At 41.8% G+C, this 27,418-nt stretch overlaps 3 protein-coding genes across 6 annotated transcripts in view; 2 read left to right on the top strand and 1 right to left on the bottom strand.

Moving 5' to 3' along the window:
• Positions 1-16,594, top strand: part of asap1b (ArfGAP with SH3 domain, ankyrin repeat and PH domain 1b) — a 49,367-nt gene extending 32,773 nt beyond the window's left edge. Inside the window, exons 13-29 of one of the 4 annotated variants that reach the window (XM_046371056.1) lie at positions 30-78; positions 2,157-2,323; positions 4,861-4,994; positions 5,177-5,268; positions 5,359-5,545; positions 7,319-7,404; positions 8,252-8,367; positions 8,460-8,527; positions 8,926-9,033; positions 9,591-9,822; positions 12,028-12,189; positions 12,752-12,757; positions 13,693-13,771; positions 13,904-13,968; positions 14,048-14,631; positions 14,985-15,107; positions 15,239-16,594. In XM_046371056.1, coding sequence (XP_046227012.1) covers positions 30-78; positions 2,157-2,323; positions 4,861-4,994; positions 5,177-5,268; positions 5,359-5,545; positions 7,319-7,404; positions 8,252-8,367; positions 8,460-8,527; positions 8,926-9,033; positions 9,591-9,822; positions 12,028-12,189; positions 12,752-12,757; positions 13,693-13,771; positions 13,904-13,968; positions 14,048-14,631; positions 14,985-15,107; positions 15,239-15,313 — 2,333 coding nt within the window. In that variant the 3' untranslated portion in view covers positions 15,314-16,594. Of the gene's footprint in view, positions 1-29; positions 79-2,156; positions 2,324-4,860; positions 4,995-5,176; positions 5,269-5,358; positions 5,546-7,318; positions 7,405-8,251; positions 8,368-8,459; positions 8,528-8,925; positions 9,034-9,590; positions 9,823-11,251; positions 11,321-12,027; positions 12,190-12,751; positions 12,830-13,692; positions 13,772-13,903; positions 13,969-14,047; positions 14,632-14,984; positions 15,108-15,238 lie in introns of all 4 variants that reach the window. The other 3 variants (XM_046371055.1, XM_046371057.1, XM_046371058.1) reach the window with 3 other exon arrangements.
• A 263-nt stretch (positions 16,595-16,857) lies between these two features.
• On the bottom strand, positions 16,858-19,143 carry si:dkey-37o8.1 (Elongation factor 1-alpha-like). Its single transcript, XM_046371065.1, has 7 exons — positions 18,905-19,143; positions 18,639-18,818; positions 18,268-18,564; positions 18,046-18,196; positions 17,592-17,848; positions 17,277-17,511; positions 16,858-17,171 (listed from the first exon to the last, which is right to left on the bottom strand). Exons 1-7 carry the CDS (start codon positions 19,046-19,048, stop codon positions 17,068-17,070), a joined length of 1,368 nt encoding a protein of 455 aa, XP_046227021.1. The 5' UTR covers positions 19,049-19,143; the 3' UTR covers positions 16,858-17,067.
• A 1,356-nt stretch (positions 19,144-20,499) lies between these two features.
• The window catches only part of fam49bb (family with sequence similarity 49 member Bb), a 32,119-nt gene continuing 25,200 nt past the window's right edge, over positions 20,500-27,418 (top strand). The window contains exon 1 of the mRNA XM_046371066.1: positions 20,500-20,669. The gene's annotated coding sequence lies outside the window, so the exon portion shown is untranslated. The remainder of the gene's footprint in view (positions 20,670-27,418) is intronic.

Raw genomic sequence — 27,418 nt, 5'->3', positions numbered from 1 at the left:
TGTCACGTCTTTGTGTCTGTGTTTCACAGATAACCGGACATATCATTTCCAGGCCGAAGATGAACAAGAGTTTGTCATGTGAGTAAAAAGAACACAGTTCTACAAAGAGCATTCATCATTACTTCTAAAAGTTTATGAGTTTACTTGCCCCACTGTAAGATAGCATACCTTTAGCTAAATCCAGACAGTCAGCTTGTATTCGTGTGTAACCTAATGGCTTTTATTAATGGCGGGTTGGCTGCTGTCTTTCGTGTCATTGTTACACAAGAAGACAGGAAGTATTTAGCTCTTGTGAAGAGCAGAGAGGTTGTTGACAGTGGGTGGCAGGGAGGATAGCAGTGGGATTTGTGGTCTACAGCAATCCAGGTCACTGTAACCTCACACCGTTGTTTCCCACGCAGTCACACACACGTGCTCGTCAGTAGGCAGGCACACACAGACGCATAACACTGAAACGGCAGCAATTCAAGAAATGTTCAATTAAATTATCGCACACACACACACCTTTGAGTTTTCTGTAGACTTTCTGTGGTTGTGCTAAGTTTTCAGCTAAGTTTTTCATACCTACGACACGCGTGCAAACGTTTGCTTTGGTGTTAAAGCAAACAAAACATTATTATGGCGTCTGCAAAAACACAAATACCGAAATGTCTGGTCTAAAGCGGTGTCTGTTTACCTCTTACATGAAACAATGCATGCATATGAGACGATGTATGTTTGTGATTATGGAAAATGAATGAGTGGTTTGGTGGGTGGCTAACCAAACAGCTAGCTCGGTTAGCTTGCTTGTTGTCCCAATGCAGTCAGCAAAATAACTAATCCAAGAGGCTCATTTCTGCGTTTACTTTGGCGCTGGGCACTCAAAATGATTTATGTAAAATTTAAGTTTATTGTGAAAGCTGCCAGTGGCTTGTGCTTTTTTCTCCCAAATACATTATTTTACCTGAAGTTTGAAAATGGGAAAAACAGAAGAAGAAATATTATTTCTGTCTTGTCTGAAGGTCATAGATAAACATTTTGCAGTTTTCCTAAATGAAATGCTAATGCATTTCTGCTTCTATAGCTGGATTATCCTGGCTATAAAATTTGTTCCGCTATTAAATTCACAGGAAACAAAATTATTGACACATGGTTGCAAAAACGCCCTGTGATGCATCCCAAGACATTTAAACACTCAGAAATGCACTGAATTATATCAAAACGAAACTGAATATTCTTGAGCTTGTAAAGACTGAAACACTGTTGAAACCACACCCTGATTTGTAGGCACTTTTGTTCTGGTGTTACACGTTGTTACTCCAAAGACTTGCTGCGCCACTTGGTTCAGTGGCGCTTGAACACTCAGTACCTCCATGCACATGTTGTCCTTTGGGATCGAGCTTGCTGCTCCTGACTTGCTGCTTCTGTCACGCACTTCCAACTGCAGCATCTTCATGGGATTCTTGATGAAATATTTAGTATTTCTCTGGGCTTCCATCCGCTTTGTGCAGTCACGTTTCCCCTCAATTAGGCTATAATGTGGAATGTGATTAAACACAAAAGCAATTTAGCTGTGCACATATGATTCTGTGGATTAAAATATCTTGCTTTATGTCACTCATTGGTTTCTGTGCCCACCCCCTGTCTGGCCTCAGTCTTTTCAGATAGGGTTGAATGACAATGACAGAGGAAGTGCTGACGTCAGGCCCATAAAGCCCAGGATTTATGTGTGTGTGTGTGTGTTTTACCTTTTCAAAGTAAATGAATCTGTCAGCACAAAAAAATGAGTGTCAATTCAAAATGAGGACTTTTCTGGGGGAAATAGTTGAAGTAATGTTGTTGTTATCATCAATACATCTTTTGTGCAGTTTAAGTTTATTACCTCGCAAGATTTAACCGTCTATAATGGATAACATATGTAATGTAATGATATGAGGCGATGAGCTCTGGGCTTTATGGAAATCATCATCTTACAGTTTCGTTTACATTTTTAGTGAGTTATTTATAATATAATATAATAATATATTTATAATATATATATATTTTCTAGAGCAGAAATGATAAGTTTATTGCCAGAAAGATAGTTGGCAAATATTTAGTTATTTAGTTTTTGTATATACATAGTTATTTATATTATTGTTTCTAACACCGGGGTTATGATGTGCTCCTTTGCGCAGTTGGATCTCAGTGCTGACCAACAGCAAGGAGGAGGCTTTGAACATGGCCTTTCGTGGAGAGCAGAGCAGCGGTGGCGAGGACGGTTTAGAGGACCTGACTAAAGCCATCATAGAAGACGTGCTGCGAATGCCGGGCAACGAAGTCTGCTGCGACTGCGGAGCTGCAGGTGTGTTCTGCTGCTGTTTGTGTGTGTCCAGAGAGGCACCGTATGTACATATATTAAATCTTCTTCCTGCTTTGTGCTTAGTCGACCTTCACTCCGTTACTGGAAAAGACAAACACTTTCACATCAGCATTTTCTGATTTTAACTGCAGGAAAGTGTTTCATTTAAAGCCACACACCGATCTTTATTCTTTTGCAATGTCACAGCTGCCCTGATCTCTGAACAAGCTTCACTGCAAATCCCTTAGTAGCCTTCAGGAAACAATTATATGTGTGCGTGTGTGAGTGTGTGTGTGCATGCACGAGCGTCGTTAGCATTCAGGACACAACCTGATCCTGATCCTCCCCCGCATTAGGAGGCAAAGACTCAGCACTCAAGAGTGGCGTAGACATTCAGGCCCTCTGACACACACACACACACACACACACATATATATATATATATGCATCTATACACACTCTCCTCTGTCAGCACAAACACACACATGCACAGCAGCTCACCGACCAGCCAATGGACGGGAAGACTTTATGCTCTGTGGGGGGAAAAGCATTTCTATGCTTTGAGAAACAACATCATTACATCATGTTGTTACATAAGTCACGCGCGCTCCGTCGACCTCTGCAATCTGCAGAGACGGGAGCTAATTTGTCGTGTGTGTTCTCTTGTTGCAGCGTCTGCTTGTGTGAACGTTTTCTGTGGTTAGTTAACTCATGATCCATATGTGTTTAAGATCTGTTTCCTTTTTGATTCCTGCTGATTTCCATTTTCCGGTCAAAATGGGTTTTAGGCATTGCTCTGACAGAATTTCCTTTCCTCAGAGCATGAAATCAACTTCATGGTTGAAAGGTCATTGTAATGTCTTTTGAAGGTCACCTCTTTGTTCCCTGTGGTCTGAGTAGAAAGAGGACAACTTCATCTCATTTGATATTCCCCCAGGATCTCCTGCTGTAAGACAAAGCTTTGCAGCTTTAGCATTAAGCAGCTATAGAGGTCACTGTGCATCAGCTCATCATGATCAACTTGCACTCTGTGACCAGTCACCAGCTCACATCTGTTCATTCCACTGTGTAAATATATGTGTGTGTGCCTCCCTTCTGCCTGCGTTTCTGTGTATGACTCACGGGGTTTTGGACCGCCTCCGACGTTTCCACCAGCATCTGCCTGGTGTTCACTCGTCAGACCCAGACAGAACAGCATCCCCGGCTTCACAGCATCAGCAAGCTCACAGCCAGCTCAGCCGAGCTGTTCGCGTTAAAGCTCGCTCAGATCTCCCAGATTGCGTCGGGACATCAGGCGGTGAGGCCGCTCATTCTCAGAGGTTTATGGGGCGCTGTGGGAAGTCATCAAAAACAGCTCTGCTAGATCTCAGCGTACCCGTGCTGTTTGCTTTGCGTCACGTTATGCAATGGGCTCTGTCTCCCTCCTGCAGTACGACGTGATGGTGACGACATCCCTCGAGCGGGCTGAAGGTCTCCTTGATTTATAGATAAAATCAATATATGTAGTCAATAAGTCATTTAAGCTTCCACCTCATTTAAAAGCAAGGTTCACATGTGAACACACACCTGTCTCATCGAGTGAAGTCAGCTAAAATCACTTTATCGTGACACAGGATTGCATCACACGTCGGTGCATCCGGGATCAAAATGTGGTTTGGGTTCAGTGTGCGGGCTTTACAGTTTTTTTCATGGGCAGCTGAAATAAAACAGCACAACCCCTTTGAGAGGCCACAGACTTGTCCTGTTTGCTTCAATGAAATTCTGGTGTGTGATTTGTATGCTGCTGTGCAAATCCACAGAAAATGGCTGATAGTGCCAGTGGGCTTCTTTTCTTTTCTTTCCTTTTGTGTGTGTGTATGTGTGTTATAAAGTGTTTGATCCTGTTAAGATAGCCACAGCACAGCTATAAAGGAATTTTATGTCAGTAAGTGTACAGACCTTTAAACAGTGGTGTCAGTTGCTTTGGTGCCGCACAAGAGTAATAGCTTCTGTCAAAGCTCACCATTTTTCTCCTGAGTTCTACAATCATAAAGGAATAAATCAAATGTTAGAGATGCTGAGAAACCAATTTCTCTAGTGACAACTGCCTTAACGGACCAGGATGCGGTGTAGCCACTAAAATTGTTTTGTTTTTTTTGTTGTTATTTGTTTTTTCCATTGAAGAAGCATGACTGAAGAAATGCTGAAAAATCTCTTGCCTTTTTAAAGTAGATTTTTCCTCTTTTTTTGCTTTAGTTGACAGTAGTGATAGGAATGACAATATCTGATGTCCCAGGCTTGAATTTTACTGAAATTTGTTTGTCTGGTTTCTTGCTGCGATTTTTAGTCTTAATTAGTGCAACTTAGATGAAACTGTGTCATTACATATTCAGTGGAGGATTAAATCTGAGCCAGAAATTAGACTTTTACTGGACCTGCATCATCCGTCTATTCACTCAAGCCCAACACTAACCACAGGAGCAACCACATACTGTAGATTATGGAGAAAATGCTGTGTATACCATCCACACACATTTACCTCATACGTTTGCTATTTTTAGATCCTAAATGGCTGTCCACCAACTTGGGGATCCTGACCTGCATCGAGTGCTCTGGCATCCACCGAGAGATGGGCGTCCACATCTCCCGCATCCAGTCCATGGAGCTCGACAAGCTAGGAACCTCAGAACTCTTGGTGAGTCAGAGAGATGGTCAACCGGCTGAATGAACAGCCTTTTTGAAGCAGCAGTGCACGCCCTTTACTATTTTCATCTCTGGTGAAATATTAGAAATAATGAAAGAGTAGTGAGAGGAGAGTTTGATCTCTAAGGCAGCAGAGATACATGATGCAGACTTTCTTTTTTCTTTCTCCCGCAGCTGGCCAAGAATGTAGGTAACAGTAGTTTTAATGAGATCATGGAGGGAAACCTTTCGTCCCCCTCTCCGAAGCCCACTCCATCCAGTGACATGTGAGTACCCTCTGAGGATGAAAAGCTGCCTGAAATTTAGATTTGTCTAGTGTCCAAACAGCTGACCGGAGTTCTTCTTCTGCTGCGCAGGACGGTGAGGAAGGAGTTCATCAACGCCAAATACGTGGACCACAAGTACGCGAGGAAGACATGCACATCTGCGGCAGCTAAAATGATCGAGCTGTTTGAGGCGGTTCAGTCCAGGGATCTGCTGGCCCTCATCCAGGTCTACGCAGAGGGGGTGGAGCTGATGGAGCCGCTCCCAGAGGTGGGGCCGGTGAGTGCGCTAATTTACTGGATTAATTTGCACAGACATTAAATGGATTCGCTCATCTTCACCAACTGACCTCTGGAGGTACCTAGTCTGGAAGTTTGGTTTTATTTGTTTTATTTGTGTATTTTATTTATCTATCATCTGTGGTTTCTGTAAATTCAACTGTGCAACATTATCACTCATTTGGGCTCGTGTTTCCTACCAACCTGATGAATGTAAGTTCAGAAGTCACTGTCTTACAGCTCTGACAGCTCCTGAGAGATAGATCTGTGCTTTTAGCTGCTAAATGCTCCAATGGCTACTCACTAATGTCGCTGCTTGATGCTGAGCAGATAGCGCACAGTGAGCGTTTACAGCTTTTTCTGCTGAAACTATTGCAGATTCCAGGTGATAATCATCTGTACGTTCATCACAACATCATTTCATATATTGCTATTGTAAAAATATTGTGTACATCCACTTAAAAAAATCAGATGCAACTCTTTTCATTGGAAAAACTACCGGCATTAAAGTCTATGGATCAGTCCACATGACGAGTCAACTAATCAGTTAATTTCCTGACCCAAACAATTGATTAGTATAATAGTGAGCCTATTAGTGGATAGTTTTAGCCCCAACCCAGTTCATTGTCTTGGAAAAGGGAGTGGCAACAGGAGGAAAACTTGAAATCTTTTTTGGTGCTTTGGGTGAATTGGCCCTTTAAAATTTGCATGTTTTCATCACATCAGTCTCCTCCAGTCACCTCCTCATACTCGGTTACAGTATAATCACACACCATGATTTCATATTATAGGTTCCAAACCCTAGAAATAACCGTCTCAGAGCTCTGCACAGTTTTCTGCAGTGGTTCATCCTCATGTGAGGTTTACTCTCAGCAGGAGAACCAGCACTGACACGTTTTTACCAGTTGGTGAATTATTTGGCGGGTAGAAAAGGGTGTAACAGTTGGAAAATTCTGAGTCATGCGGATAACTTCACCAGCAGGAGGTGATGTCCAGCAGCCTCCAGCACATCGTGGGGCATCATCTCATTTTGAGCTCCTGCGAGCTCCGATGACGACATCTGTGGAAGCGTAATTCATGTCTCATGTTTTTCATTCTGTGGTTCAGCCTGTTTTTCTGTGTTTCCTCGTCCTTTTGTGCTGCCGCTTTAGGCACAAATGAAAGTTAAATAACAAGGGGTGGATGTCGTACAATAAACAACACGTGTGATCAGACTTAATCTGACAGAAACGGGTCGAGGCAGCCACGGTGGTTCTCTAATGAAAAATTAAATGTAGATCCCAGCAGCAGAATAAAAGAGGATATCGGCTGGTGACAGAGGGAGCTGCTGCTTCTGCTGCTGTCTGCGCTATGAAGTCTGACTCACTGATATCTGATCTGCTGTTGCCAGCACATCTGAATGGCTGCACACAGCACAGTGACACCCGCCTCGATGCAGACCGCACGGCAAGAATCTACCCTATAGATGCCAAGATGCCGCCAAATACACAGCACATATATATTCCTCCATACATTTCATCTTTTATCTCCATCTTTAATGTCACATCTGAAGAAATGACATCTCGGTTTAGCTTCAGTGCACAGAGGCAGATTACATCAATGCAAGAATCAGCTGGGGGCTTTGTGCTTGCTGAAATATTATTTTTTAGGAGCCATTTTGTTTACTGCGGCTTGTTTAAATGCTGAAAGAGACACAGAGAGGCAGAGAATACCGAATGGATGCTGTCCAAGATTGTCTCACCGTGTCTTTGCTGTGTTTGATGGCCCCCTGCAGGAAGCCGGAGAGACAGCACTGCACTACTCTGTACGGACTGCTGACCAGACTTCACTGCACTTAGTGGATTTCCTTGTGCAGAACAGGTACATTTTTAAGAATCATTTTCACACAAAAAGCCAGGATAGAATAGCGTAGAAGTGTGGATTGGCTTTGGCTTTTCGTGTGAGTTATCCAGCTGTGAAAAACTCTGTGAGGTTGTGAAGAAAATGTGAGAATATCTTTAAAAAAAAAACACACACACACCACAAACAGTTTACAGCAAAATGATGTTGTGCAGAGCAGTTTTATAGAAGTGATCTGATTTGATCTGTCTGTCTGCTGTGAGCCTTTCTCGTCCTGTGCTTCAGTCTGTAGTGCAGCAGTGTAAGTGAAAGGAAGGAAAGCTTAGCGCCGCTCAGCTCACATTCCCACAAGGCAACCAGAAATGGGTCAAGCACTTTTCTTCTCTGCCTTAATTTATTCCTCTCTTTTCAATTGTTTACCCACCGCTGCTCTGACTGCACACGGCCTCCACAGAAACAAGAAATGGGATCGTCTCATTAATTAAAAGCTGTGCTCATACTGTGTCATGCTTAGCCCTCGTTATTTAAAATATTACTCTTGTCCTTTCTGGAAGCTACAAGAGATCTGAAAGGGATTGTTTACCTGCTGCAACAGTGTAGCGTGAAGTTGGTTTTGCACAGCCAACAGTCAGTCTGCCTCATTACTCGGATCTAAATGCTGCTGTTCTTTTGACCGGCTTAATTGCTCACTTTAGACTTTTAAGGGAAAAAAACATTTCTACATTTCCAGCTCTTTTTTTCTTTAATCTTGCTCTTGTGAAATCACAAAAGCCCGGGTAATAACACACTCATGAACCCGAAGCTGCAGGAAAACACCCTGAGGCTTGTGACCTGTGTCCTGACTATGTGTTTGTGTGTTTTCTTTCAGCGGTAACCTGGATAAGCAGACAGAGTGGGGGAACACAGCCCTGCATTACTGCTGCATGTACGAGAAGCCTGAGTGCCTCAAGTTACTCCTGCGGGGAAAGCCGGCCACCGATATTAGTGAGTCACGTGTCGAGGCTCATCCTCTTGTTAAAGTCATCTGCGCGCACGTATCACACTCTAACTGTTGATTATCCCTCCGCTCCCTTCAGCCAATCAGAACGGAGAGACGGCGCTGGATGTTGCCAGGCGACTGAGGAACACTCAGTGTGAGGAGGCAGTAAGTACAGGACAGCCCAGCTGGCGATTTTGGACGTCACAGTGGATTTTAACAGTGTGAAAAAAAATGACTGAATCCCCCCCAAAATACGCTAATTGGATAAAATTTAAAGAGAAGGTGGTAGAGTATAGAGTGTGGTTGATTAAACATGTTTTGTCCAGTTATTGGGCAGAGTAGTCGGAACACTAGATGGCAGTCAAAGGTTTGTCTCCAGGCCTCAGGCAACAGTGACAGCAGAGTGGAAATAATTCTTGATGTATGTTTATTATTAACACTGCTGTGAGCATTCATACAAAAAAAGCCATTTGAAATGCAATGTAAAATCTCTGAGAACCAAATGTATTAGCAATTTTTTCCCTCCTCACTTCTTTCTGTGTGTGTGTGTGTGTGTGTGTTAGCTTGTGCAGGCTGCAGAGGGGAAGTTCAACCCTCACATCCACGTTGAGTACGAGTGGAGCCTCAGACTGGAGGAGATGGACGAGAGCGATGACGACCTCGACGATAAGGTTCGAACAGAGCGTCACCTTCACTTGTTTGAACTTGTTTGTCAAACCTTGTTTGTATGTTTTGTTTTCACTGAAACAGGAAAGAATCATATGGGAAATTGGGCACCCTTAACATCATGCATGTAGAGACAAAATTCAGTGTCATTTGGAGGCAGACATAACAGACATGCCAGTTTAATTCTGCTTACAGTCACCTCAATACACTTAAGTGTAAAGCAGCATTGAGTAGTAGATGAGGCAGGTTGAAACAATATGGATTCACTTAGAAAATGATCACTTCAAAGTAAGCAGATTTGCGGTTTTGCAAATAAAAAGTTGTCTTTGGTTATATTTCAATGCAAAGCAGGTCCCTAATACACATTTAAGAAGTTGTTGAAATGATGTTGAGACAAAAATTGTTCTTTCAACTGAGAAATCTTGCAGAAAAACTGAAGCTTAAATGACTGCAGTGTGTTCTCTAATACGTTGAACTGTTCCTCTAAATAAAAGTGAAACGACTTATTCCTCGACTGATGTCGACTCCATCTCATCTCAGCTGTCCTTGTGTCCCTCTGCAGCCGAGTCCCATAAAGAAAGACCGCTCCCCGAGGCCTCAGAGCTTCTGCCACTCCTCCAGCCTCTCCCCCCACGACAAGCTCTCCCTGCCGGGCTTCATCAGCCAGCGGGACAAGCAGCAGCGTCTGTCCTACAGCGCCTTCACCAACCAGATGTACAGCGCCTCCACTGACCTCACTTCCTCCTCCCCCGTGGCCGATGGCCCGCCGCTGCCACCTAGGAACCAGGGCAAAGGTCAGACCTGCCTGCTCCAAGTGCCTCTGAGCCTGCCATCCGTTTGCGGACAATATCCACAGTTTTAACCGTCTCTAACTTTAATGACAGTCGGTGAATTCAGGAGATGATGTCCTGCTAATACTTCTTTTGCAAATGTCAGCCTGTGATGCAAACGATCTAAAGGTTGTCTGTGTGCTTTATTGTGTCTGATTACTGCAGAGGGAAGACAGTCTGAAACTGTACTTTATTCTCTCTGTTAATGTTTGATTATATCCAGGACAGCAGTAGGGGCAGAGGAATGCTTCGTAATCACTTTTATGGAAAGTTTCTTCCTTGCGCTGTCAGTCAGTCCACACACACACACACACATGTTTACACACCCTGCAGTGGAATGCAATTTGTCAACAGATCAGAGGGCGGGATGCAGGTGTCATTAAGACTGCTTACACAGTAAACCTTTAGGAAAACATGGCTGCAGGAGAAGACAAGGCGGCGATGGTTAGTCAGACGTGTGAAAGGGAAGTTGGATACACACTTCATCACAAGCATCGACACAATATCCACACGGTATACTGCGATTGTGCTGTCTCTACAGTATTAGAATTAAAAATAACACTCCTCCCTCTGTGGAGGGAACAGTCATTGCTTTTAGTACATGGTTGAAAACATTACACAAGCTCCACAAGTCATTTTAATCCACAACTGAGCATTTAAATCTTATTTTTTCTAAAACAAAAGGTGTGAAATTTCACCTGTTTCCAGTGCAGATGAGCATGTTTCAGCTTCCACTTTCCTAAGCTTTCACCTACAGTTGTTATACCTTTCAAGATCTCTGCACCCGTGTGGAGTCTCATTTCTTGGTCAGCTGAAACGACAGATTTCAGCTGTCAGCAAACTCGTTAAAACTCATTAAAACATCTCCTGATGTTTAACGCTGTTCGGCGACTTGCTTTTAGACGAAAACCCTGTGAAATGAATTAGCACACGATGGCTGATATACTAAAACACTGAGGCTAAAGCTTTATGGGAAAAGAAATTAGCATCCTCGTCATTTGAGAAGACGTGGGGGAAAAAAACTGAAAATGATTCACATAGCACTGGAAACAAGTGGAGTTTTTAGTTTGATTTATGCAAAAATAAGATTAAAAGCCTGACTGTGAGGCTAAATGACATGCATACATATAGAATAACGTGCTAACCGTTCAGATTAGCAGCGCAGTGCTTTCTCTCTCTCAGTGGGTGCTGAAGAGCTCGCCCCCGGGGCCGGGCTTTCGCACCATTTCTCCTCCTTTGTTTTTTTCTTTGCTTGCCACTGATAAGATTTCATCTTGTTTTTTGATAGTGTGTGGGAGCAGCTCTTTTTAAGACTGACATACTGTAGATTCTCTCCCACACTCCTCATCTCGCTCTCTTTTCTTTCTCTTTTTTTGTTTCTCTATTCTTTCAGCTCCACACTTGGCATTCCTTGGCTCTCATTCGCACTACGCCACACTGGCTGGCACTCGACCATACATCAGTGAATATCCTGTTTTTATGTTCTTCCCCTTATGCGGCAGTGTGCCCCATATACAGTTATCCCTCAGTTGTCTCTTTCTTTACAGCTCAGATTCACAGGGTGGTGGTGCTTCCTTATGTTTTTTAAGTAAACAATGAGACCATGCAGTCTCCAGTTAAACATTTCTTGCCTACATGAAGTTTTTTTATCTTGCTAGAATCGTGACCCACCATCCCTGAGCTGTAAACTCTTAACCACAGCTGACTCCTCTCTGGCTGAGCTCTCTATTAGCTGCTTTCACCTTACTTTTCTACACATTAGTGGCCAGCGAGCGCTTTGGAATCCCAGTGGACACAAACAGGCACATCCATGAACAAATTCACAGAGAAGACGCGTCAAAAATGTGCCCACACCCCAAATCATAATGTCCCTTTTCATTATTTTGCACTCCCCTCTAGACGTTTCGGTTATATATTTGTTCAGATAGTATTTTGTTGTACTTGCGTTGATGTGTCTCCTCATGTTATCCTGTAAAACTTACTCCTCTTCAAAACACAACCTTTTCCGTGTTCTCAGCTCCTCCTCTCCTCTCCACGCTCCATTATCCTCTCCTTCTCTGAGTTTTGGGGGGTTAACAGAATGACTTTATTTATTTATTTATTTTTGTTTTTTTGTTTTTTTTTCCCGGGGCCTCATCACCTCATGTGTTTTGTGTATCGCTCCTCCAGCTCCTCCCCCATCTGGCCCTCCCTCTACACTCACACCAGGAGGCAGCTCCACCCTGTCCAAGAAGAGGCCTCCGCCCCCACCTCCTGGACACAAACGCACCCTGTCTGACCCACCCAGCCCGCTCTCTCACAGTCCACACAGTAAAGGGGGCTTAACTGGGGGTGAGACGCAAAGCACACGTATAAACAGCAGGGCTGGTTTCATTCAGGCATGACTCCAGCCGGAAGCTTGAATATTATCACTGTCTAAACTTGCAGACTTACTTTAACAGTCCTGCTTTAGAAACAGAAACAAACGTGTTTAGAGAATTGGAGAAGATAGTCTGAACTGAAGGTCCTCTCTCTGACGTTGAGTTCAGACATTTTATCTGATGGTTTAAAGGCTGAGAATTAAATTTCATGCTCAGATGCTCAGAGGTGTCTTTAGGGTTTTAGGTCTCGAAGATTTGGGTTTTTTTATGTTTCTGTGTGCAATTCGTGGGTATGCTGAATGGTGTTCAGCTTGAATATTTGTAGGCCTGCAAGTAACATTTTTATTAAGCATTAATCTGGTATTTTGTTTTGTGTGTGCTTGATAAAACAGTCAATCATTTAATCTTAAAAAAACAAAAAATAAGTGACATTTTTTTTTGGAATTGTGCCATTTTTACTTGACAAATACTTTTACTTTAACAGTTAATTATCAAAATAGTTGATTCATTTGCTGTTGATTGTGTCATTTCAGCTCCAGGTACGTGTAGAGGCAAAGAGCAGCTCCTCTTAAATGTAGAAGCATGCAAACAAACGTCTCCCAAGACTGATGGTTGGTTTAACTAAACTACAGCTTACATATCGTCAGAATGTGTTTTCACTAACCTTTAGATAAATTACTACTTTATACGATTACCAGGATTGTTCATGTGCCTGTAGGAACATGTTTTCATTTATGTTTGTCATACTTTTAGTAGTCATACAGCCAATAAGTCTTAAACCCTCAGCTTGAAGCTATATCCAAGACATATCTGATGGAGCATTTAAAGGTGAAATATTTCCATTTTTTTCGATTTTCAAGCATTCACGCCATCCGACATCTGAAGATATGGTTATGTGAGGGTTAAAATAATGTGCATTCGCTGCGTTTAAACATCCACCAGTCAAGCTGAGTTCGCCTAAACAACATACTTTCGAACTGCACGAAGGTCTTTGAGTTTGTCTGACTCTTAAGGAGAAAAACCGTAAGATTTCTCAAAAATTAAAGCAGTTAAAGCTTGTTTAACTCTGCACTAAAAAGAAAGGTTGTTTTGTAATCACCGCTTGGGGACAAAAATCAGTCACACCTCAGTCATCCTACCTGCAATTTTGTGTTCCTTGTACGCATGATGGGGATATTTTTACTGTTATTCCACTTTTATCATTTGTCCTCTGTGGTGTATTATGTATTCTGTGTCACACGCGCAGTAACACCCAACCACTAATTAAAAGATGACACTTTATTGCACAACCTCAGTTTCCACACAACATGGGCGCATGGAAAGCTCAGCCAGATGACGCCTCCCTCATTGTTTTTTTTTTAACCATCACAGCATGTTTAATTTATTTCCACATTTATATGAAATGAATCCCTCACTCAGTTCTCTGTTCTGGTGTCAAATAATCTGTTTGTCGCCATCGATGTCAATGTCCTAGGGAGCGACTCCACCCCTCCGCCTGTCAGCAAGATGTCCCCTGTTTCTAACAAGTTTGAAGGAATTCCTCAGCAGCAAAGGTACTTAAAAAAAAAAATGTGGTGAAATTTATTGCTCCACTTACTTTAATAAAATGTTTTCCAGCTGATGAGGTACAAACACCTCACAGATTATTGTTTTTCATCTAACCTTGTGCGAAAATCCTTTTGTAGCACTACTTCAAGCAACACAAAGTCTACACTTGGCCCAAGGGTTCTTCCCAAACTACCTCAAAAAGGTACAGTCTGTCCAGTTTTTATCAGCGTGTTATCTGATGAATTGAAGATTAATGAGTAACTGTATGCTGCTCTCTCCAGTGGCATTGCGGAAGATTGACACCATACACCACCCATCTATGGATAAGTCAAGCCATCCTCCAGAGGTTTTCCAGAAGTCACCGCCAGCAACCGACACTCCACAGAAGGCTCCTCTGGTGGACAGGCCTCAGCTGGGAGACCTGCCCCCCAAACCGCAGCCGTCTGAACTTCCTCCTAAACCCGGAGAACTTCCTCCGAAACCACAGCTCTCTGACCTGCCTCCTAAACCCCAGCTGGGAGACCTCCCACCCAAACCCCAGCTCAAAGACCTGCCTCCAAAGCCTCATCTCGCAGACATCCCCCCCAAACCTGGAACAGCCGAGTCAGCTCCCCGGCCGCCTCCTGGAGAGACGGTGCAAAGGCCTCAAACGCAACCTCCACCTCCACCTCAAACTCAACCTCAGCCTCAGCCTCAGCCTCAGCCTCAGCCTCAAGCTCAGCCTCAGCCGCAGCCTCTAGACTCACCATCACCTAGTCCGCAAGCAACTATCGGGACCCCCACCCAACAAGCTGCTGAAGACACCAATGGTACCCCAGCTGGGACTGCGGAGACACCAGTGCCCCTCCCGAGGAAGATCAACACAGTATGAACCTGATTTACTCATTCCCTCAAATACTACATGTATATACAGATATTTATATAGCTCTTTTTCATGGGTAATATTATTAAACTACTCTACAAATAAATATAAGTTAGTGTCTGTTAGTGTTAGTGTCTTTTTTGAGTAGCATTTCTGAACCTGGTGGTCACAAACAGAAGAGAGAGTTTGCATAGCTTTCATATACTTTTTGTGCATTTGTTGATTTGTTGTTTTTTTAATAATAATAAATGTTTTTGAATACTTTGGATTACCAAGCTAGATGGAAATGGTAAAAAACTGATGGAAGTTTCTGTTCACTACTTATTCGTACAATAACGATTTATTTGTGCGTCCAGGGAAAGAGCAAAGCCCGCCGGGTGAAGACCATCTATGACTGCCAGGCTGACAATGATGACGAACTGACTTTCGTTGAAGGAGAGGTGATAATAGTTACAGGAGAAGAGGACCAAGAGTGGTGGGTGAGTCCATCTTCACTGTCAGACACTGGTGATCTCATAATCTCTACTCTTTCATCACCAGGAACAGAAACTCCTGAACCACCTCTTCACTGTTTTTCCTCACACGCTCTCTTTACTCCTTATACTTGCAGATCGGACACATTGAAGGAGATCCGGAAAGAAAAGGGGTGTTCCCCATGTCTTTTGTTCACATCCTGAGTGACTGACAGCCAGAAAGACTTGCACTACACCTCTCCCTAAATTGGGAGATCCTGTAAATAGCCATCATATCACCCCTTGTCACATGACAAGTATCCTAAAGAAAAAAATAAAAATAACAATGAAGAAGAAACCCAAGAAGGCTCATCTAGCCATGGATGTCTCATCCATGCTGTACAAAGAATGTGTGTATTCTTCCTTTACCAGTATTATCTTAATCCTATAGCACGGCTACGACAAAGCCACTCTCAAAACCCTAGCACTTACTTAAAGTCTATGTTTATGCTGTCACTGTGTATATATGTATGTAAATATATATATTTGTGTGTGAGTGTATATACATGTTTTATTGTACAAAACATGTACCATTGCTCTTCTCTACCTGTCAGATTAAGCATCAGGGCGGTAGAGTTTGAATTTTATCTGTATTAATTTTACTGGCCCTTGAGTAATTATCAGCTTATATTTCTGGAAAAAGGACAAATGAGAAATGGAATGTGAAATAGGTCATGTCATTTGTGTCTTGCATCCCTGTTTACCACCATAATTGACTGAAGAGGCAGGAGTCTCCCACTGATGTTCCTGAGATGAAGAGAATTTCATTAAATGTACTCCTTGTTCTTGCTTGCTTTGTGTGTACATGTATTATGGTTGTTTTACAGTATAGAAACCTGCTGCTACTGTGTGGTGGAATATCAAAGCCTGTGGTTCACTGTAGGTCACTAATTTACTCCTTGTTACACTGTTCACTGTATGTATGCTCTGTGTGTGAACTCGATGCCATCTCCACAGTCCTTTGACCATTTCTGTGCATGGTGTAACAATGACTGGAGTTGAGTGGAGTGCTGCATTCAAAGACGCTCACCTCAGGGTTTGAAGAGCCACTATTAATCAAGCAGGACTACACAAAAGGGTATTCCTGTTGTTAAAGCCACTATTAATTGCAAGTACAGGAAACTCAAGAGGACATCTTAGCAATAACTTGATTTTCTGACAGGCTTAGGAGTTTCACATTAACCTGTGTTCACAATTCAGTGTCTTGTAAAACCCTCACAAGCTTGAATTTTTTTGTTTTTTTAAAGTTTGAGTCATGTAATATCATTCCATGTTACTGGATTCAGTAGATTTCCAGGTTTGCCTGTGAGCCAGAGATGTATTTTTCAAGTGGACTTTGTAAAAGGCTGGACAGCCAATGTATTTTCACCCAGTCCTCACCAACTGGCAGTTCTTCCCATGTTAAGGAACAAACCCATCAACCCATTTTATCATTAAAAAGTGCTGTACTTCAACAGTCTGGTCTTTTGCTTTACAACATGTATGAAGACTGTAGAGCTGTTTGTGCCTCTTGGAATTTCAAAACTAATTCTAACTTAAAAGCAGCTTATTGAAAGTACTGTTAGGCTCAATGTTTGGCTCTAGTTCCCAAAAATATCTTAAACAAAAAAAAAAAAAAAAAAAAACCCTAAGCTCAGGCTTCTAGTTCAGAACATTCAAAGGCAGACTGAAAGCATTTAACTTGTCCAACCAACATTTCAAGACCAAGTTTCAAGACTGACGTTCTCCAAATTATTCTCATTTATTTTGTTATCTCAACAATTCACATATTAACAAAAGTTTACCATCCAATTTTACAGTGTCTTTTGGATTCAATATTAACACAAGAACACTTTCAAAACATAAATTTTGTGTCACAACACAAATTGCATCTTACCAAATAAAACAGTACAAAAAGTCATACCAGAATACTGGTAAACTAACAAGCTTATTTACACACTTGTCCTTTGAGTTTTGACCCTTGATCCTTCTCCACTGACTTGATGACTCCCACAGCGACTGTCTGCTTCAGGTCTCTGGCAGCAAAGCGTCCTGGCCAACAAGTTAAAGTTAATTGTTAAACTGATTGCAGAAGTCAACATGGGGCAAGATTTCATACATAGAGGAAATTTAGACTCAAGCAGACTGATGACATACCTAAGGGAGGGTATGTAAAGAAGCTCTCCACACACATGGGCTTGATGGGAACCAACTTGACTGTGGCGGCATCTCCGGACATCAGTACCTGCGGCTGGTCCTCCAGTTTCTTGCCTGTGCGACGGTCAAGCTTCTCCCTGAGCTCAGCAAAGCGACAGGTCACGTGGGTAGTGTGGCAGTCCAGGACAGGAGAATAGCCTGCTTTGACCTTTCCTGGATGGTTCAAGATGATGACCTACAAAAAAAACAGGGAGGGGAGTGACATCAGTAGGACGGGTGCAATCAAAGTTTAAGTTTCAATTTGGCTGAACAAACCTGAGCTTCAAAGCTGCGGACATCCGATGGAGGATCTTGCTGGGCGTTGCCAGCCACATCCCCACGCCGCAAGTTCTTGACAGCCACATTCTTAATGTTGAAGCCAACATTGTGTCCTGGCAGAGCTGTCTCAAGGCCCTGGTGGTGCATCTCAATGGACTTCACCTCAGCAGTGAGCTTGGCAGGGGAGAACATCAGAGTCATGCCAGGTTTGAGGATGCCAGTTTCAATCTTACCCACTGGCACAGTGCCTACTCCTGAAAAGATGAACAAAGAGCAATTTGAGTCCAAACCTTAAAGCCATTTTCAGCCAACAAGCAACAGAGCTGTGCTGCACGCTCCTGCTGCACACCTGTACTTTGTTTTCTTGATTGGAGCCAGAGTTCACAGGCTTGCAAACAAAGACTTTAAAATGACAAGTCAATTAAAATCAACTTTGAGCACTATTTCTTACCTCCAATTTTATAGACATCCTGCAGAGGTAATCGTAGAGGTTTGTTGATGGTTCGCACTGGTGGCTGAACGGAGTCCAGGACCTCTAGCAGAGTTTTCCCACTTGCAGTCCCCTCCCTTCGTCTGACTTTCCAGCCTTGGAACCAGGGCATCTGTAGAAAAGGCACCACTTTTGTTTAAAGTGTTGCGCGCCTTTAGCAGACATTTTTACTCCACACATTACCTTCTGAGTTGAAGTAATCATGTTCTCTCCGGTCCAGCCAGAAACTGGAACAAAGGGGACGGTCATGGGGTCGTAGCCAATTTTCTTGAGGAAGCCGCTCACACCTCGCACCACTTCATCAAAGCGTTTATGGCTGTAAGGTGGTTCGGTCAGATCCATCTTGTTCACACAGACTATTATTTGCTTGACACCCAGAGTGTAGGCCAATAAAGCATGCTCTCTGGTCTGGCCACTTCTTGACACTCCAGCCTCAAACTCTCCTGTAGCTGCCGAGACCACCAGAAGGGCAACATCAGCCTGAAATTATATTACAGGTGAAAAACAGGAATTTAGGGATATAAAAAGTGATGAATCACTTCTATGCTGTTGACCTGTGAAGTTCCTGTTATCATGTTTTTAATGAAGTCACGGTGGCCAGGAGCATCAATTATAGTCATGGTGTATTTTTGAGTGTTAAATTTCAGCAGTGAGATATCAATGGTGATTCCTCGCTCCCGCTCAGCCTTCAACTTGTCCAAAACCCAGGCAAATTTGAAGGAACTCTTCCCCATCTGTAAAAGAAAAAATTGAAATAAGGAGACTGAAAAGGGGTCCGAACATTCAGCCGTTTTTAAAATCACAGGTTTTTCTCACTCACCTGTGCTGCGGCTTTCTCAAACTTCTCCAGTCTTCTCTGATCAATGCCACCACATTTGTAGACCAGGTGGCCAGTGGTGGTTGACTTTCCACTATCAACATGGCCAATTATCACCACATTAACATGAGTCTTCTCCTTTCCCATAGTTGAAGGCAGATTTTGCTAACCAGACAAGTAAATTGTAGAAATGTGTTCTCTCTTCTAATTTCTTCTATTAAATGGATTTTACCTGCCACTATGGAGTGACTTTATAAGCTCCTCTTGGCCATGCAGGACATATTGAAGACAGGTGTGCCGTCTAATTAAATTTAATTGGTGGCAGATGTCTGGCTGGGGAAAGCTTAACTTTCCTGAATTTTTGATATCGTTCAACGGTAAAGCAGCTTGGACAGCAAGACGATGAAAACGTTAAAAAAGCTAAAAGACTTCCTCACAAGTGTGAACAATAATGAGATGGATTAAAGAAACGGCACAAATTTTTCAGCTTAAACATTCGTCAGTGTGCAGCAACAGGCAGTTATGGACAGTTCTCATACGGGTCACATAATGATCTCAAATTACAACCAGATGTGTTGTTTCTAGTTGAGCCTTAATAACGTACCTCTTCCTCTGTATCAAAGAAAATACGTTTGACCTTAAACCACAAAAGGAAAACAGCTGACAGGCAACCATAAATTGATATTAAAGAAACTCCTGATTGTATAAGTCTAAATGTGCTACTATGCCTGTAAAATAGGAAAAAAAACTTTAAAAACTTACAGTTGTGAGTCAGTTCTAAAGAAAGAAAGAGCAGCGTTTACTCACCACAAACTGTTGTATTTCATTATTTCATAAGGCACAGTAAATTTATCTTACACCATCCTAATCTTTTGAAAACTTTTGCTCCTATCGTGCTTTTAATGTTAAATTTAACACAGAGCAGACTGATAAATCTGAATAACCACTTGCATAAGCCCTCTGCAGAAGCAAACACACTCTGCTACTGTATCTTTTGCATGTTTGAAGAGCTTTTGTGGGATCTGTTAGTTTGCTCAGGTTTCTTCGAAAAGTCACACATTGCCTACATTGCAGGCCTATCAGCAACTTGGCAACTAACAGATTCTTCTAATTGGCATTCAACTAAATATTCTACGACCCACTTTTAAACGAGTTTTTTTTTTAACTTGAAGTAACTTTTTAATTAAAGTCTCCTTTATTGCTTTTATTCAACACTAGTGCCAGTAATGGCCACATGCCAGCAGTTACATGAATTTAGATACAAGTAGATAGATAGATAGATAGATAGATAGATAGATAGATAGATAGATAGATAGATAGATAGATTCAGTAAAGTGCCATGTTCATTGACATTTTTCCAAAGTATTATGGAAAAACCGTTGCACACGCGGTTCAACGACATCCCACGACTTCTAACCGCTATAAATCGTGAATAATGAAAGCCGCGGAGAGACATATTAATAGGCCAGGTCAGTAGCAGGCTAATCCGGCGGGGTGGGGGGGGGAGTCGTCGTTGAAACACAGCAGCGGGTCTTGGCTGACCGGGCGGGTCTGTCTTCTTACAGAGAAGGAAGGTGTACAACTTCCCCCTCCGCGCTCAGAGGTGGGTCAAACCGAACTCCCCTCTCGTTTGACGGCCGCAGTGACGCTCAATAACTAACCCGGAAACAGCAACAGCAAATCGCTTTTCTTCTCCTTTCAGCCCGTGCCGCTGGCTTCTAGCGTGGTATCCAAACGTCGACTCCCGTCTTTCTCTAGGAGCATCAAGGTAAAAGAGATAAACTAACTACTTTATCTCGCCTTTTCCCGTTTTCTCAACTAACCGCCCTTGCCGTCCACCGGATGCCATTCAGTCTGGCTTGTTTTAAGTGTTGAATTTTGTTCGCCTGAGGTAAAAGATAATGATGAATCCTAAAGGTGTTCGGCGAAATGAAGCTCGTGTATCGTCAAGTTACTGTACAACCAAATTAGTTGAAAATATTTGTGCTTCTAGGTTAACTATTACGGACTCGATGGACCGTTAACTTCCCCTTTAGGAACAACGGTAGGTTGCTCAAGGTAGACGTTAGGCTACGCTGCTAGCGAGATTTTTCCTTTATTTGGCCAGAGGCATTGAACGTTAGTTACATGCTCGCTTAATGCTAGGTTATAAGCCGTGTTTGGCCTCGTCTACGTTACTGAGCCAGGTAATCTATGCAGTTTTAAACTAACCGTGTAACCTGGATTAGGACTGCTCTCTTACAGGCAGTATATGATGGACCATTAAAGCTGCATTAAAGGAAATGCACACACTGATCTGCTTTCCCTTTGATGATTACCATACTGATCAATGCATTATTAAAGATTTTATCACAGGTTTCCAAACTGGGGGGTCTTGCAGTGGTGGGAATAAGTGTTCAGGTCAACTGCTTAGTAGCAATAATGAAAAAAAAAACCCCACAAAGTCCTGAATTCAAAATTCTACATGAGTAAAATAAAATAACAGAAATACAAAGTACCAAATATTGCTATAATACGATCCAAGCAACAAATAGATGTTGTCACGGATCTTGCCTGAGCTAGTTTGAACTGTTTTATATTTTGTTGAGTATTTACTGTATAATAATGCATAAAAAAGTAGTGTTACAAAAAGCATATGTCCCTCAGAATGTAGATTAAAGTTGCATGAAATGGAAATACTCAAGAACATGAACTTCTAAGTTGTACTTTAGTACAGTACTTAAGTAAACATACTTAACCAAGTTCCACCACAGGCTCCTGGGGTCTCCGTAATAAACCTGTCGCTGTTCATTAATTTGAAAATAACTTGGTGAATGGAGCTGCTTTCTGTTGTCTGCAGGACTCGACTATAGCATAGACATGAATGTCATTTCCTCCCCAAGTTTCTGCACAGGTCCTGAAAGTGGAAGTGAAATGTCAAGGGAGACAGATTTGATAGCAAATGCAACTCTGTTGTGACTGAAAGGCAACATCAAGGCTTCTGCTTGTGCAAATTGGGCCACTTTTGCCACACAAATGCTAGTTGAGCATGTTGCAAAGAACAACAAGAAGAATCTTGAAAAAGAAAATGTTCAGGTGTAACCCAAAAGTCACGCAAGACGTCTCAGTCTGTCAAGATAAACCCCGTTTCCTTTGTGAAATTACATCACTCCAGGTTATTTGACTTGTCCCCTTTGGCAATTTGTCTTCCCCATATCTGCCTCTGTTCATTATCAAAATAGGAAGTATCACCTTTCACTCTACGTTTAGGCATTTTCTTTAAAAATGGACACCACTTTCTGTTCTCATTTTCCAAGTCAGTGTAGACTTGTTACTGTGGGATAGAAAATACAAATACTTGACTTGTGCCGCTGTTGTAGGACTGTTGGACAGGGTACAACTTGTTGTGTTCATGCTCTTTCTGCAGTGATGTGGACAGATGGGATAAAAGACAGAGTTGAGAACTAGAATACAAGAGCTAATTCAGCCTTATTTTTGATTAGTGGTGCATGTAAAAGTTGCTGCAGCAGTTAAAAAGTTTGCAGAAGTGAGGGATAAGAACAAGAAAGTGAAATCTGGTGTTGAGGATTTCACGGGTTCAGGACCCAGTGGGAGTTTTTCTCAAGCATAACATGAGAATGTGGCTCATTTGGCACAATGTATTCCCCAATAAATGCAGGTAGAGGCATGCAAGGGCATTTTGGCATAGCTTTTTTTTTTTTTCTTTTTAGAAATGTAGTTTTTATTGGATACTTCGGCGACATTGCCATACAGTGCAAGTATTAGAAGCCCTTCGGATTAAGAAAGGATCCCTTTTTATTCAGCTTTTGCATGTTATGATGTAAGTCTTAATGTTTCTGTAAACTTGTCATAAAGTCATACAGTTTTAGGCTTTTTCTGTGGATCGATATTGCCATTAGAGTACAGACCTTAGCAAATATGCCATCCTAGACCATCATTTTTATGTTATTTTAGGAGAAAGTGTAATTTCTGCATTTCAGTGAATATGAAATGCAGAAATTACACTTCCTCCTAAAATTGTGACTCACATCATAGTTGCAATATCTCTCTCTCTCTCTCTCCATATATATGTGTCTATATATTGTTCAGTCTAAGTATTTTCTTGTTCAAACAAATGTAGGCACTGTATCTGTGGTGATAACATGAGGCCAGAGTGAGTGTAAGGATATTTAATTTTAATTATTAATCATTGTTCCAGGAGTCCTCCTGATGGGCAAGGGTGCTCGTGTTTTCATGTCACAGACTTGCAAATGGACCTACGTTTAAAGATTTTCTTTGTTTTACTGATCTGGAAAATGTCTATAAATTAGACAAAACAGTACTGAAAGTCTTATAATCCCGTTAAAACAGTTTCTCTTGAATAACTTGTGAACTTCACTGGAATGTCACAAAGTCGCCACGGGGTCCAGACCCCTCTTCTGCGACACACCCAGTGTCACCGAGCTGCTGGCCTCCGGTTGGGTTACAGCAGTTATTCTTGGTATGAGGTTCACTTGGGGAAGCTGATAGACTCATGCTAAACCTCTAGTCAAGTCAAGCCATTGTTGTAACGTGCCATTGAATATTGTGTAGTTTTTAATTTGGTTTTTACTACATTGTTGTGACATTTCAGGTAGCCTAATTAATTAATTAATTACAAGTTAACTAGTTAATTTACTATACAATGTTTGCCAATAAGACTTTAATACTTACCTTAACATATGCTGTGTGGCATCTTTGCCTTCAAATGGAAACATATATATAAAGAGTCAGACTGTATGATTGAACCATTTGTACTTTTTGTTCGGTGCTCCTGTAGGTTGTCTTTGTGGGTTTTGTGATCCGTGTCTGAACTCAATAACTTGAGCACTTGTGAAATGTACTGCAATCCAGAGCAGCTTCAGATAACAACAACAACAACTCCTCTCTAGCACAGTCCCTACCAAAACTATTTTCACAGATTTATGTTTCTTCTGCAGTTTGTTTGCCTCATATATACACTATATGGACAGAGGTATTGGGACACCCGACCATTACACCAACAGGGACCTTAATGACATTGCATTCTAAATACATAGACAGCTTTGCAGCTCTAACAGCTGAATAAACAGCCCACTCCCAATACTTTTGTCCATATAGTGTATATTCCATATTTCACATACAACATGCACCATACTAGATCAGGCACTGCTGTCTTAGCTTTATGCAGAATGGAGCTGCATTGATGCTTGTCATAATGTTTGTTCAGTAATTTGGATTAACTTCTTTTCAGTGATTTGTCAGGTTCATCATTCTGCTACATCTCACAATTATCATGACAAGGCATCTTTAGCATTTAACGTGTACCTGGTTTTCTCCTGTTCTATAAAAATATGGTTTTATAAGCACTTGACTTACAGTTACAGTGCTGTCTTTAGTGTTGTGGAAATTGTGCTGTTTGAGAGCCACTACTGAGTATACATAATTCTCCACCTTCTATCACTAGTGCATGTCTGCTCTTGTTCATCAGCAGTTCATAGCAGAAATGATGCCACACTTGACTCACTCAGTAGGAAAGGCTGACTGTGCCCCCATTCTGAGAAGGCCTGCCTGTTTTGGCACACAGCTCACTTATTAGAGAGCAAATCTCACAAAAAGGGCTGCAACTAATGATCATTTTCAATAATAATTAATCTGCCGATAATTTTCACCCTTAATCATTTTGTCAATAAAATACCAAACAGTTGGGAGCCTGAAGTGATGTCTTCAAACAAACCCTAAACACTTTTCATTTACCAAGAAAAGCAGCAAATCCCTACATTTAAGAAGACGGAACCTGCAGATGTTAAACATTTTTGCTTGAAAATTGAAGCATTTAAGTGATCATCAAAATAGAAAAAAAATGCATTTTCTTTGACTAATCGGCCAGTTGTTACAGCTCTGCTCACAGTGTCTTGGTTTAATAAGCTAGCCTGCAGTTTGCTTTGAAGGTTGTTCCTGGTTTTCTTGACTGCATCTGTACACTGGCTTTTGAAGCGTCTGTATATATGAGGAAGCATCAAGTTCTGTTGCACAGAGACAGATGTATATCATAGTCTGTTGGTTAATGCACACTGACTGTTTTGCTGCTAAACAAGCAGAGAAAGATGGTCTGGAGCAGTGGAGGTCCTCGCTGTGGTGGTGTGTGTTTGTAGCCTTTGGCGGCAGCGAGTAATGCACTTTTGATGTGTGCCTCTGATGTGTATGAGTCAGTATGTGTGCCAGTTTCCGATCTGCGGCTCTGGCTGTGCTGGTAGACTTGAGCTTTTCTCTCGACTTCCTCACTTTTGTCCTGTGATGTTACTGTGATGTGACTTCTCTACTTATCTGAATCTTTGAGCATGCAAACAATGAGAAAAGAGAGCAATCTTGCACCCCCCTCCAACATCCAAAGGCCTCCAAAAGGATGCTTTCATTTGTTGCTCCCTGTATGCAGCAGCAGAAGCATCTTCAGGGTAAATGTGAGAAAAACACTTTACATAGAACCTTTCAGCGAAATGTCATAAATAACGTGGCCCACTCAAAAGAGAAGATGTCACTTTGCATGCCCCCTACCCTCCACACCTTTCATACGTGCACAGAGAACACCTCCTCACTCCGATTTGACAAAATCTACACAGAAGACAGTAGGGATAAAGATTTGTGCAAGATTTTCTCTGTCAGTCATTTACAGCAGTTATAGGCAATTGTTCAACTGTCCTGGTGTGTGATTTAATATATATATATATATATATTAAAGAAAAGCAGTAAAAAAAGATTTTTCTACTCTGGTTGCGGTGATGATGATTGTATTAAATGGCATGTTAAAATCCAGGCAGGCATGAGATTCTCATGTGGCCGCCTACATGTCAGTGGACACACAGAGCCGGGGAGCTGCTACAGATGGCAGATCAGCATGCTAGAAATTCAGTTTTTGCATGAAGCTGTCGCCTTGACGCCCCCGCACCAATCCTTCATTCTCACATAGTGTAAAAGCTGTGAAATAAAACCTGTCCTGTCCTTTTTTTTTTCTTTTTACCCCACATGGCCGAGCAATAATTAAATCCAGATTTTAAATAACATGTTCACAATATGTATGATACTGTGTCACATCAGCCTGTTTCATGTAGTTCCATATATTGTGATATTTATCATGGTGGTAAGTTTTGTTCTGTTTTAATGTGACATTTCTTTCTTTGTTAAAGCTGTAGCTCCCTTGACCAAAGGAGGCGTTAATGGCACTTTTACATACAGTACATATATTAATTATGGGAGGGGGTATTTGTCATTAAATTCAAATGTTTATATCCAAATTAAAACTGGATTAATTGGCTTTCCTCTTGTTAATTGCACTGAGTAATGTTGGTGTGTTATCCTTTCTTGGATCTCCAAGTAGTTAGTCTAATGATGTTCCACCTCTTTGGTCCAGACTGAAATATTTGAAGAACTACTGCTATAGACATTCATGGTGGATGAAATCTATTGACTTTGGTAAAGAGAAAGTGAGAAAGTGGACAGGTAGTCGAGGCCTTCTTGTTAAAATGCCAAGTCGGCTCCTGTTCTGCCCACATTCATTGCAGTGAATGCCAAAATGATTTCTTGTGAACAAATCTTATTCAAGCCTTTCTTGTCCTCAGGTGTGCATAAGCCACAGTATATGAACTGCTTTTTAAAATACAACTATGTGAATTTATCGGTATCTGCTATTAGAACAGGTAATTGTGGTGAACCAGAACTTGGTGAGAAAGTAATGAGCCAAACTGATTCAGCTTTTGGAATCTGTAGCTTGTGGTCTTGTTGAACTGCAATATTTTGTCCACCCCACTTACAGATGTAGCGTATAGCGTATGTGTGTGACAAATGGCTGTGCCCCACATATAGATCCTATTGATTACCTTTGTGCTTTGTGGTCAGACTCTGCAAATGTTTTGCTGTCTGTAAGCACACAGAGTTTATAGCAGGCCCACACATGTTGGCTCACAGTTATTGACTCCTTCATGTGGTGGAGTAAATTAAGACCAAATAAAATTGTATTTGGTGCATTGCTGCTACAAAGTGGAGATGTGAGAACACAGATTGAAATGTGTTACAGGGTTTTTTTTTTGCCTTTTTAATAGCATCATTTTGAGATGTTGCAGCCCCTAAAAAACAGTTTTTGTCTGCAAACCTTTCAAATCCACTTGTGGTATGTAGTACACGTCCCTGGAAGTGGCAAATCAAAACAAGGAAATAAGCAGGAAGTGAATGTTTAGTTGAATTTGTTTTATTGACTCTGATCCAATGGGAATCAAGTCCTTGATCTAATTACTCTCTCCCAGTTTACTGAAGTTTCATCCGAATGTAAGAAAACTCAAATTCAGATTGTTCAAACTTTAACTCACCACCATCACTCATCTCCTCCTCTCTCTGGTCTTTATTTAAATGACCTCTTTCAAGTTTTTGTTAGGATAAACAGCTCCTCACGTGATGAATGAATGTCTCTGAGCTAATCACCAAACACTGATCTCCCACGGTGGGATTGCTTGAAGGGATGAGCACACA

This window comes from Scatophagus argus, chromosome 18, assembly GCF_020382885.2.
Source record: "Scatophagus argus isolate fScaArg1 chromosome 18, fScaArg1.pri, whole genome shotgun sequence".
Classification (NCBI taxonomy): domain Eukaryota; kingdom Metazoa; phylum Chordata; class Actinopteri; family Scatophagidae; genus Scatophagus; species Scatophagus argus.
Note: the sequence above shows the minus strand (reverse complement) of the source record. Positions and strands in the feature narration are given on the sequence as shown.

Excerpts from the sequence above, each read along its gene's own strand:
- si:dkey-37o8.1 (XM_046371065.1), bottom strand. The coding sequence starts at position 19,048 with ATGGGAAAGGAGAAGACTCATGTTAATGTGGTGATAATTGGCCATGTT. Across the intron at positions 18,565-18,638 it reads TGATAACAGGAACTTCACAG|GCTGATGTTGCCCTTCTGGT; the intron begins GTCAACAGCATA and ends ATATAATTTCAG. Across the intron at positions 17,849-18,045 it reads GGATGTCTATAAAATTGGAG|GAGTAGGCACTGTGCCAGTG; the intron begins GTAAGAAATAGT and ends TCATCTTTTCAG.